Here is a 12369-nt window from a genome sequence, read left to right on the forward strand (position 1 = left end):
TGATGTTTAGTGGCGAAGACAGGAAAAGATAATTCCCAGGAACCAGAGAAAGGAAATTAATCTCCAATCACTCTGTAAATTCCTGTAAGTCTCCACTGCTTTAGAGCAATGACAGGCAGACTTTAAATAGTGGCTCGTGACTGCCGCCTCGGTCAGAGAACCGAGTGTTTACACCAGGGAAGACAAAAGATACTTGAAAGGAAACATAAATGATTAATGATAAATGAACGTTTCCACAGTATCTCAGTGGGTAAATGCACTAGAATGAAGCAGTTCCATTCAACAAGAATAACTTGTGTCACATTTTTCCACTTTAATTTTCCACCTTTAATTTACTGAAATATCCCGAAGTGCTTCATTATGGGGGAGGGAAGTTGTGTTTGCGGGTTGGGGGAGAAGGGGGGCTGCCTGTCAGAAATCGGGCACTGATCAAAATTGAGAAAACAGCGAGGGAAGGTGACCACAGGCGAACTTGATGAGGTATGTTTTCAAGGTAGTGAGAGATGCAGCAAGGGAGGATTTAGGAAGAAAATTCTGGAGTGCAGGGCCATGAGGCAATAACAACAACAACTACTTGCATTCATATATACCTTTAACATAGAAAACGTCCCAACGCGTGACACAGTACTGCCAATAAAATAATATTTAATACCAAACCACGTAAGGATATTAGAACAGATGAGGTCAATTTTAAGGAGTGTCTTAAAGGATGAGAGAGAGAGAAATAGAGAGGCAAAGAAACTTAAGAAGGGAATTGCAGAGCTTAGGACTCAGTTGGCTGATGGCATGGCGTCCAATGGTGGAGCAATTAAACTTAGCTTTGTACTGGGATGTGATTCCCACATAGTTTAATGGCCTGTGATATTTTTGTTTAGTATTGGATATGAGCAAGGCCCCAAAGCACTGTCACCTCTCATGGAGCAACACCTGACATGAAGTAACACAATCAGGAGAACATGGGGTGACAAGGAGAATACAGAGCAGAGGTAAACTGAGAATTATTTACAAGCACAGGACATTTGTCAAATTTTAAATATTACAGCCAACAACTGGCAGCAATTCCTTTCCATCCTCACACCCACAACTTCCCACCTGTCTGCCAACCCATCTCCTGCAGTTACTTCTTCATGGGCTACAGAGCCCATACACTGGGCACTCTTCACTCCCTTGCCTAAGAGGCCAGTCTACATTTACTGGTCTAAGCAATGATTGATGACAGGTTATTCGACTTTGTGATAATAAATAAAGCCGACAGCAATCCTACCCTGAGACTATTTCCAAAAGGGGGTTGCTAAATGATCCATTATCATCTCATTGTGCATTTGTGAAGTGCTGTGGCATGTTTTCCTTCACTGAAGTACAGGCATTTAAATGTAAATATAAATGCTGCTGCTGTCGATCAGGAGCAGGAATCCACTGTAGTTTCCCCTGCCTTGCATGCTGAAGCCATTTGTAGCACCTGACCACCCCCCAAGGATGTGATCAGTGAACTCAACACAGACCAATTCATTGAGTCTGTGACCTTCCCAAGCTTCCAACTTTGAACAAAGCATTCTTATGGCAACATTTTTAATTTGCAAAATCTGCATCTTACAGCTGAGCTTCAGATCTACCTGAGTTAGGAGGGGACTCACTTATCAAAAGATATTGGAAAAGAAGAGGTGGACTTAAAGAAATGCAGAGAAATCTCCCCAAATTCTAGATGACATAAAGGAATGCAGATTAATAAATCCGATTTGTACTACATTCAATCCACTAATACTGCAAACAGTGCGTCATACCAACAGTGTAATGGGTTACTCAGAAATGATGTCTTAACCACTATACACCAGGTTTACCTCTATCACTTCCTTGCGGATATTTACAATCCGAAACCAATGCAGAAGGTGTGGAAACCCGTCTAACTCAGCACTCCGCTCCTGCAGAGAGACTTTGCGTTTACAGGAAAGCTGGCGGCTGAAGTACTTCACAAGTTTGCCCTAAAACAAAGAAAAAGAACTGTTAGAAAATGCCAGTGAGTTATTCCTTTGAAGAAAGATTGTACACAAATCCTTATCAGACCCAAAGACAGCAGCTTGGGATTTATCTTTCATCGATACTGATTGAAACAAAATTATTAGCATATATCACAGCTTTACGATTTTCTCCCCTCTCTGGCCTGGATTTTCGCAACAGTGGAAAGCCTTTCCGTTGTTGTGAAAATGGTGGAAGAGGCAGAAATCTGGAAGTCTCGCCCCTGAACATGGCACCTACCATTTTCGCAGGGGCGGGAATGAGCCCAGGTTGGGATTTGTGCCCGCACATTTCACGGAGGCAGCTTCCAATATAAAACAGCGGCTGCCTCCAGTCATGTCTGATTTTTCGTTAGCCATGAGTGAGATGACAGTGACTGCCCTTGACATCAAGGCAGTATTAACTGAGTGTAGTATCAGGGAGTCCTAGCAAAACTGGAGTCAATGGGAATCAGGGGGAAAACTATCCACTGGTTGGAGTCACACCTAGCACAGAGAAAGATGGTTGTGGTTGCTGAAGGTCAATCATCTCAGTTCCAGGACATCACTGCAGGAGTTCCTCAGGATAGTGTCCTAGGCCCAACCATCTTCAGCTGCTTCATCAATGACCTTCCTTCCGTCATAAGGTCAGAAGTGGGGATGTTCGGTGATGATTGCACAATGTTCAGCACCATTCACAACTCCTCAGATACTGGAGCAGTCCATGTCCAAATGCAGTAAGAACTGGGCAATATACAGGCTGGGTGACAAGTGGCAAGTAACATTCACGCACACAAGTGCCAGACAATGACCATCACCAACAACAGAGAATCTAACTATTGCCCTTGACATTCAATGGCATTACCATCGCTGAAACTCCACTGTCAATGTCCTGGGGTTACCATTGACCAGAAACTGAACTGGACTAGACATTTAAACACTATGGCTACAAGAGCAGGTCAGAAGTTAGGAATCCTGCAGCAAGTAACTCACCTCCTGACTCCCCAAAACCTATGCATCATCTACAAGGCACAAGTCAGGAGTGTGATGGAATACTCTCCACTTGCCTGGATGAGTGCAGCTCCAACAACACTCAAGAAACTTGACACCATCCAGGACAAAGCAGCCGACTTGATTGTCATCACATCCCCATCCACGAACATTCATTCCCTCCACACCAACGCACAGTAGCAGCAGTGTGTCCCATCTATAAGATCCGCTTGCAGGAACTCACCAAGGCTCCTTAGGCAGCACCTTCCACACCCATTACCACTACCATCTAGAAGGACAAGGGCAGCAGACACATGGGAACACCACCACCTGGAATTTCCCCTCCACGCCACTCACCATTCTGACTTGGAAATATATCATCATTCCTTCACTGTCGCTGGGTCAACATCCTGGAACTTCCTCCTTAACAGCAATGTGGGTGTATCTACACCACATGGACTCGAGGTTACAAGAAGGCAGCTCACCACCATCTTCTCAAGGGCCATTAGGGATGGGCAGTGAATGTTGGCCTAGCCAGTGATGCCCATATCCCATGAATGAATTTTTTAAAAAGTAGCTCACCTCCTGATTCCCCAAAGGCTGACAACCATCTAAAAAGCAGAAGTCAGGAGTGTGATGGAATACTCTCCATTTGCCTGGAGGAGTGCAGCTCCAACAACACTCAAGAAGCTTGACACTATCCGGACAAAGCAACCCACTTGATTGGCACCCCATCCACAAACATTCACTTTCTCCACCACCGACACACAGTGGCAGCAGTGTGTACCATCTACAAGTTGTACTGCAGCAATTCACCAAGGCTCCTTAGACAGTACCACCCAAACCTGCGACCTCTACCATTCTAAGCCTCTCTTTGATTCAGTACTATTCCATATCAATCAGTCAAACTCTTGCTTCGACAGACACTCCAATTAAAAACATGATGTATACTTTGAAGCTTTTCTTACACAACTAAGGACAAGGACAGAGGGTACATGGGAACACCACCACCGGCAAGTTCCTCTCCAAGCCACACACCATCCAGACTTAAAACTATATCGCTGTTCCTTCACTGTCACTGGGTCAAAATCCTGGAACTCCCTTCCTAATAACACTGTGGGTGTACCTATTACCAGATGGACTGCAGCAGTTCAAGAAAGCGGCTCACCACCACCTTCCTCAGGGAAATTAGGGATGGGACAAATGCTGGCCTAGCCAGTGATGCCCACATCCCATGAAGGAATAGAAAAAAGCTATTTAAACATTGTAAGGAAAGGGTTAGTCAAACTGTCCAGAGTCTACTAATATATCATTATTACTATTACCACTATTGATTTCTCTATTCTTTGTGGAAACATTAACCTTTAGCCTTTGGGTACTAAGCAGGGATGTTTAAGTCAATTTAATGTACCACTGGGCTATTGAACCAGGGCTGACCCTGTTACAATGATCAGCTTCAAAATGAAGTAGTGAGAGGTTTAATTAAAGATTGCCAATAAATTATTTAACAACAGAGCGGAAAAGCAGTTAGTTGTGTAAGAAAAGCATCGAAGTATACATCATGCTTTTAACTGGAGTGTCTGTCGAATCTAGAGTTTGACTGATTGATATGGAATAGTACTGAATCAAAGAGAGGCTTAGAATTCGAAGTTCACTTGGTAGAATAGCAATTATGTGTAACAAGAGTGAAACTACTAACAAAATAATAAAGTCTTCCTTCTTCTCAAGTAACAAAAACTAAAGCTATTGTTTAGAGACAAGTCAATTAAATTCTCTCTATATGAAGTTATATTTTAACTTCTATATGATTATGTATTGCAGAATTGTGTGACTTGTCACAGAGATTGTAAGCAGAATTTATAAACAGTGTTTGTATGCAATGTATATTTGGATTCATAAAGGTCTAAATATAACTCAGAACTGTAACATGTTAAAATCCCCAAAAAACCATCATTAGGCGTGGTTGTAAAGGTTACTTTTTAAGTAAGTGTATATTTAAATATTATTGTATGTGCTATGTGCTAATTAACCTATGATACCTGATTCTCGATGTCTGGACCCTTTTGGAATTTGGGGAGCACATAATTTTTTTTATTCATTCATGGGATGTGGGCATTGCTGCCTAGGCCAGCATTAATTACCCACCCCTAATTGCCCTTGAGAAGGTGATGGTGAGCTGCCATCTTGAACCGCTGCAGTTCATGTGGTGTCAGTATACCCAAAATGCTGTTAGGCAGGGGGCTCCAGGGTTTTGACCTGAACAACTCCTCTAACACATTTGTGCTTTGAAGACATTTGTGATTTGGGGAAAAGCCTGTATTTTCGTTTTGTAAATGTTCCTTTAAGTCCAAAGTGAAACCAAGAGGTTTCTGGAAAGGGGGTGTGGGGGATGGGGTTAATTGGGCTTCTTGGTATCACATAATTTCAAAGAACTTAAGCTCTGGCTGAGTTTGCTGTTGTGAAGAAAGCTAATTGGGGGTGATGTCCAGTTCCAGCCTGCTCTGTTGCACCTGGGCTGTGTGGAAGGACATAGAATTCGTGTGCAGAGAAGTCAGCAAAGCTTACTATCAAAAGGTCATTTGTTTTTTTTTGGCAGTAAGAAGAAAAAAAGAATTCCAGAAGCTCTTGGGAAGCAATGTATGAGCAAGCTAAAAGGGACTAAATCCTAAAGTCATGCGAAATAGCTACGTTTGTATCAGAGGCTCGTGAACGGGATATTGTTGGCTGGTTGGTTAAAAATGAACTCTGGAAAATCACACCCTAAGGTCTGGTGTGGCCCGTGTGAGAGAGGGTTTTTTAGACTCGTGCCTTGTTGGTGTTAACTATATTCAGGAACTTTGGATGGAATGTGATTGCCGGTGAACGTGACTTGACAGCCAAATCAATTGAGTGGAAAGTTGCGGGATCCTATATACCGGACGCCAAGTTAAAGAACTTTATAACTGCAAGTGGTGCCACATGTGTGCTGGGAGTGATGCAGGTGCTTGTGGTTTTGTGAGACAGTCTTTGTTGTATTGACTACTTAAAGTGAAATTAAGGGCAGAATTTTGCCCTTGGTGGGCGTGTGGGCCCCACCGGCTCGGCAGCGGGCGGACAGCCGACCCCCGCCACCGAAACGGGGCCCGCTGCCATTTTGAATGGGCGGGCCAATTAAGGCCCGCCCAGCGGCCTGCCCGACAGGAAGCGCTATGCCCTTCCTGTGCGGGGGGGGGGATTCCCCATCTGTCAAAATGTGCTCTTTCACGCATGCGTGCGAAAGAGTGCACTGTTCCCTGAGACTAAAGTGCTGTCTCAGGGAGATTACTGACAGGTAAAACAAAACACCAAAAATAGAAAAATATTAAAATTATTAACATGGCCCCCTCATGTGACAATGTCACACAAGATGGGACATGTTAATAAGAAACACATTAGCTTCATGACACTTTTTAAAAACGGACATGAAACCTCATCCCGCCAGTGGATGAGGTTTCATGTATTATCAGAAGCCCGCTGGGGCTCCTGGCCTGCCCGCCAGCCTTAAGGTTGGACGGGCAGGTCTTTAACAATCTTAATTAGTCTGTCAATGGCCTCAATTGGCCATTGACAGGTCGGCGGGCGGACAGCTGATTTCGTTGTCCGCCCACCTTCCTGAAGATTTAAAGGGACTGGGATGACGTTGGGGTTTCCTCCCGACATCATCCCACGTCATTTTCCCGTCGGCGAGCAGGCCCCGCCCCCAAATCGCCGACTGGAAAATCCTGGCCTAAGTATCATTTGTCTGTAAATCAATGTTTGAATTATGTTGATTTCAGTTTGTTTGCTACAGTAAAAGTTCTAAAAGGTGAAATCTTGTCTCTCAGTTTTCTTTTCATCGGCTTCATCGGGATTCCTTTCTTTTTAAAAAGTTACAGGTCTATACCAGGATCGCAACACACCATGTAATCAGAACCAAGCCTGATCCTGTGCTAATCTATGTCTTCAACACACTAACTTTCCAGCGGCAAGCACTGAAGTTATCAATAAGAAAAATCTGTTGTGAGAGCGTAAACATATTTTCAACCTGGCTTCACAGCAGAATGAATTTACTCTGCACTTAGTGCCATGTCCAATCATTCCCTGCTGATGTAACTGAGAAAGTGATCTGAAGTTATGAACATAATTCTGACACACCTTCTGTAATAACCCCAATGGCAACGCATCCTTTGTTCAGCCTGTTATTTTTTTTACATCGTCACTCAGTGCAATACATATAACATTTATATAGATTTTACATTCATATAGTTTCCAATTATTTGCCAGATTCCAATTAGAAAACTAGAAAATTTCTAAATATTTCTAAAAATTTCTGTTGCTATAACAGAATAACTGACTTTCATTAGGGCAGAGAAGAAAAACAGTTGAAAGAAATGTTCACCGAGTCCTGCAGTCTCAGTAATTACCTGCAGAAAACTTTAAATAAAACAATTACAGAGTATCCAATTTAAATTATTTTAAAATATTCCATTGAGCATTAAAACAGAAATTTCTGGAAATTTAAGCTAGGTATAAGTACTTCCAAAAAGAGAAAAGGCAGGTTAGTATTTGAGGCATGGAATTTTATTTTAGATTTCCAGAATTTACATTTCCCTATCTTGGAAAAGCTGCTATCTCAGAAGGGAATTAAAATGAATTGGGACGTTTAACTGTGACAAAAAAGTGTCAGAGGAAAAACATGACAAAAATATTAAAGTAATAGAAATGTGTTATAGGGTGTGTGGCCTGACAGGAAATATCTGATTTAATCTAACATATATCTAATATGTAAGACTGAGATAGTGAATTGCTATTTAGTGTTTATTAACCATCTGTGAAAATCATAAACAGCTAGGCAACTAATAATGGGGAGAATTGGGAAGGCAGGTGTCCTGATATCCAGTAGAACTAGAAAAGGGGTTTTAGAGCATTTGGGAGTTCAGGGTCTTGCAGTTTTGAGACTTTCTAGGATCTGTCAGTTTTGGGGAGAGTAGATTATAACAGCCTTTTTGGGGAAAGAATCAAGCAGAATAGAATACAAATGGTCATTGGATCATTTTAGATCATCTAGGCTCAAACCACCTTACCATGTAGCCCCGTGCCAGCCTCCAGACCTTTCCTCAGCTCCCTTTACGCTCTCAGACACCACATTCCCCATAGTCAGCAGTTCCAATCTTTATGTGCCTAGCATAAAATATTTAAGTGTAAATTTTACACTTTTTAAAATGAATGGGCTGAAGGGGACTGCGCAATTTCCTAATATGCACCCCCAGGATGCACCACATGGGCAGAAATAAGATATTTACTACACGATAAGTAAGTTTGCTAACTTATACAATCTTTACTAAACAAACTAAAGGTACCTCAGAAACATTCATAGGTTCATTGTTTAATAGTTTTCAAGTTCTCAGACCGAACAAAATCCTGATGAGGGATCCAGAAGTGATATTTAGACTGAATTAAATTAAACAAATAAAATGAAATAAACTAAATCAAAATAAATAAACAGCAGCAAACTAAAATCCATTCTCTATAAACACTGTTAAATTAGAGATCATAGTTCAAGCTCTAATCCAGAGGCAATGCAGCAGAGTGTGCCAACAAATTAATAAAGAGTTAAAGTTGCATGTTATCAGTGCATTAAAAAATTCAGCAATTAGTGCCGACGAAGAGATATCATGTGAGTTGGAATCATCATAAATTGCTGGACGATTTTAGCCACTCTGCTGTTAGCTTTGAAGGAACAGGAGCTCACCCCAAACCTTACCAGTTGTTTCAGGAAATTTCTGGATTAACACCATAAGTATGTATTAAGCTTGCCATAACTAGTTAGGGCTGGTATTTCATATCATAAGGACCCTTTTAATGGCAAAATATATGTTTCTAAAATGGTTCTCAACCTTGGAGGCCCAGAAAGAAACAACTGAGACAGTGGAGTCTCACCCCTGGGGACAGTAAATTGTTCCCAGAGGTTTATTAAATGTGAAATTTATATATTTTTTTACTTTTCCTTTATGCCTCTTATCTTTATCCAATCTTCCTTTCTCTGACTTTATTTTTCTTTCTATATCTAATTTGATTTCAATTCACCCTATTTCTCTGTTTCTTTCTCTATTCTAAAATTTCATTGGTTAAAGAGTTATCAATTCGCATTTCCAAAAATTAACTACAGCTGAAGGGTATGGAAAATATCCAACTCACGGTGCTCACCTGAGATGCCCTGTTTCAGTAGTCCTGGGACATAGTCTAAGCTGGCATTTTGGTGCAATACTTGGGGAGTGTTGTCCTGTCAGAGGTGTCATCTTTCATGTGAGATAGTAAATTGAGGGTCCATCTGCCCTCTCAGTAATCAGTTGAAGATCAACAGGGGAGCTCTCTTGGTGCCCTGACCAACATTCATTCCACAATATCACTTAATTACATCAGAAGCAGTGAGAAAACGTTATTTTGAGAAACTCTGCAGTGAACAATATTGCACGCTTATGTAACAGGCAATTCAGTGAATATTTGGTACAGAGTTTCTTTGGAGCTTCTTTGTCACTTTATCTTTATCATAAGTGCATTAACATTGTTTCTGCTGAACTACCAGTGAAGTTACAAAGCAGAGCAGGAGCAGCTCCAAGGAAATGTCGAGCTTTATGATCAAACAACATAATTTGCACCGAGCATCTTAATTTTCTTTGAGTATATAAAAGAAACTAAATGCATAGAGATTACAACAGGGAAGAAATCCGCTTGGTCCAACCAAATAGTATTTTCTGTCATGCAAGCAAATGGTTCTAATAAATTCAACCTGATAAAATTGAATTTAAATCTGATGTATATATGAAAAGTCCCATTAGACTCCACTAGGTGGCAGCATATTACCCTTTACACATTTCCCAGTGAGATTAAAGACCGCACAGCACACACAATGTGAACATAGCCGAATCTTCAAGAGTGGCAATCACCTTCAGATTGCCACTCCAATACTATTTTTTTACATAGCATCAGAGTTCCGCATTTCTCACCCGGACATCCAAACCCGGCCTCCTCAGCGTACCTGTTCTGGGAGTCCTTCTTCGTAGCACAGGCTTGTGGGGGGAAGACGAGCCAAACCACCTTTTTACGGCATTATTTGCCGTATTTTGGTATGTCTTCATTCACTAACAGGCTGAAAAGCTTTGGGACATTTAAATAGCATTTCACTGTGTTAGTGAACAAGTGTGAGTGAGGTAAATCCGTAGGCTGGCAGGATGGGTAGAGGGGTAGGATGGTTGGTAATAGTGCGGGTAGGGTGACGGTGGTAGGTGACAGGGTAGGTAAGATGACAGGGTGGGTAGGGTGCCAGTGTGGGTAGGGCAGTGAGGTCGGGCCAGGCCGCTTGGGGGGAGTCGGAGGTTTGAGGGGAGGAGTCAGAGGGTCGGGGAAGCCGGACGGTCAGGGGGCGTCGGAAGGTCGGGGGGGAGTTGGAGGGTTGGGGGATGTAGGAGGATTGGGGTGAATCAGGGGGTCGGGAGGAGGCGAAGGTTCCAGTGGAGGCAAAGGATCGGGGGGAATTGAAGGGTTGGGGGGTGTCGGAGGGTTGGGGGCGAGTTTGAGGGTGGGGGTGAGACAGAGGGTAGGGGAGGTGTTGGAGCATTTGGGGGAGTTCAAAGGTTGGGGGAATTGTAGTGTTGGGAGGAAATCGGCAGACCGGGGCACTCAAGAGAATCGAGGGGGGGAGGTTAGAGGGGAATCAGAGGGTCGGGGGTGTTGGATGGTCAGGGGGAGTCGGGGGTGGATTGGTGGGAAGTCACTGAGTCAGCTGTACAGTTACCCAGGAGTTAGACATGGTGCTTTCCTGTCCAATAGTTCCTGGGTAAGTGAGTCGGAACCCTTCAAAGTCTCCGACTCTAATTCAGAGTCGGAGACTTTTCAGAGGGTTCTGGACGCAGGAGAATTGCCCATCGGAAATCATAATTTGCCCATCACTGTTAACTTAACTGCCTGATGGACAGAAGATGCAGAAGGACTTCCTCTTCAGAGTCAACGTGGGTGTCTCGCTGCTTTTTCAGGGAGTGGGTGAGACACCCACCGAGAATGGAAGATTCCGCCCACTGTTTCAAGTTCATGAGACCATAAGACATAGGAGAAGTAGGCCATTCGGCCCATCGAGTCTGCTCTGCCATTCCATGAGATATGGCTGATCTGATATTCCTCAACTCCACTTTCCTGCCTTTTCCCCATAACCCTTGATTATCTTACTGATTAAGAAGCTGTCTATCTCAGTCTTGAATATACTTAGCGACCCAACCTCTACAACCCTATGTGGTAAAGAATTCCACAGATTGACTACCCTCTGAGAGAAGAAATTCCTCCTCATCTCTGTTTTAAATGGGAGTCCCCTTACTCTGAGATTATGCCCTCCAGTCCTAGACTCTCCCACAAGGGGAAACAACCTCTCAACATCTACCCTGTCAAGCCCCCTAAGAATCTTATATGTTTCAATAAGGGCACCTCTCATTCTTCTAAACTCCAATGAGTCCAGGTCCAACCTACTCAACCTCTCCTCATAAAAAAATGCCTCCATGCCCAGGATCAACCTCGTGAACCTTCTCTGGGCTGCCTCCAATGCCAGTATATCTTTCCTTAGCTAAGGGGACCAAAACTGTTCACAGTATTCCAGGTGTGATCTAACTAGTGCCTTCTATAATTTTAGCAAGACTTCCTTATTTTTATACTCCATTCCCTTTGAAATAAAGGCTAACATTCCATTTGCCTTACCTATTACCTGCTGAACTTGTATGCTAGCTTTTTGGGATTCATGCATGAAGACCCCCAAATCCCTCTGTGCTGCAGCTTTCTTCAGTCTTTCTCCATTTAAGTAATATTCAGCCCCTCTATTCTTCCTGCCAAAGTGCATAGCCTCACATTTTCCCATATTATATTCTATCTTCCACATTTTTGCCCCCTCACTTAACCAATCTATATCCCTCTATAGGCTCTGTGTCATCCTCACCAATTGCCTTCCCACCTATTTTTGTGTCATCCGCAAGCTTGGTCACAGTACATTCATTTCCCTCATCCAAGTCATTAATATATTGTAAATAATTGTGGCCCCAGCATTGATCCCTGTGGCACTCCACTAGTTACAGGTTGCTGCCCTGATAATGCATCCTGTATCCCAGCTCTCTGTCTTCTATTAGTTAGCCAGTTCTCTATCCAAGCTAATATACTACCCCCAACACCATGGGCTCTTATCTTATTAAGATTAATGTCAAACACCTTTTGGAAATCCAAATATATTACATCTACTGGTTGCCCTTTATCTATCCTGCTTGTTACCTCCTCGAGGAATTCTAATAAATTTGTCAGGCACAATTTCCCCTTCATGAAGCTATGCTGACTCTGCTTGATTATATTATGCATTTCT

At 42.7% G+C, this 12369-nt stretch overlaps 1 protein-coding gene across 1 annotated transcript in view; it reads right to left on the reverse strand.

Annotated features, from left to right (window-relative positions):
- LOC144688002 (kinase suppressor of Ras 2-like) overlaps window positions 1-12369 on the reverse strand; it is a 206054-nt gene that overhangs the window by 123750 nt on the left and 69935 nt on the right. The window contains exon 2 of the mRNA XM_078554657.1: window positions 1839-1979. Within this exon, the coding sequence (XP_078410783.1) occupies window positions 1839-1979 (141 nt within the window). The remainder of the gene's footprint in view (window positions 1-1838; window positions 1980-12369) is intronic.

Source organism: Cetorhinus maximus, chromosome 12, assembly GCF_964194155.1.
Source record: "Cetorhinus maximus chromosome 12, sCetMax3.hap1.1, whole genome shotgun sequence".
Taxonomy (NCBI): Eukaryota; Metazoa; Chordata; class Chondrichthyes; order Lamniformes; family Cetorhinidae; genus Cetorhinus; species Cetorhinus maximus.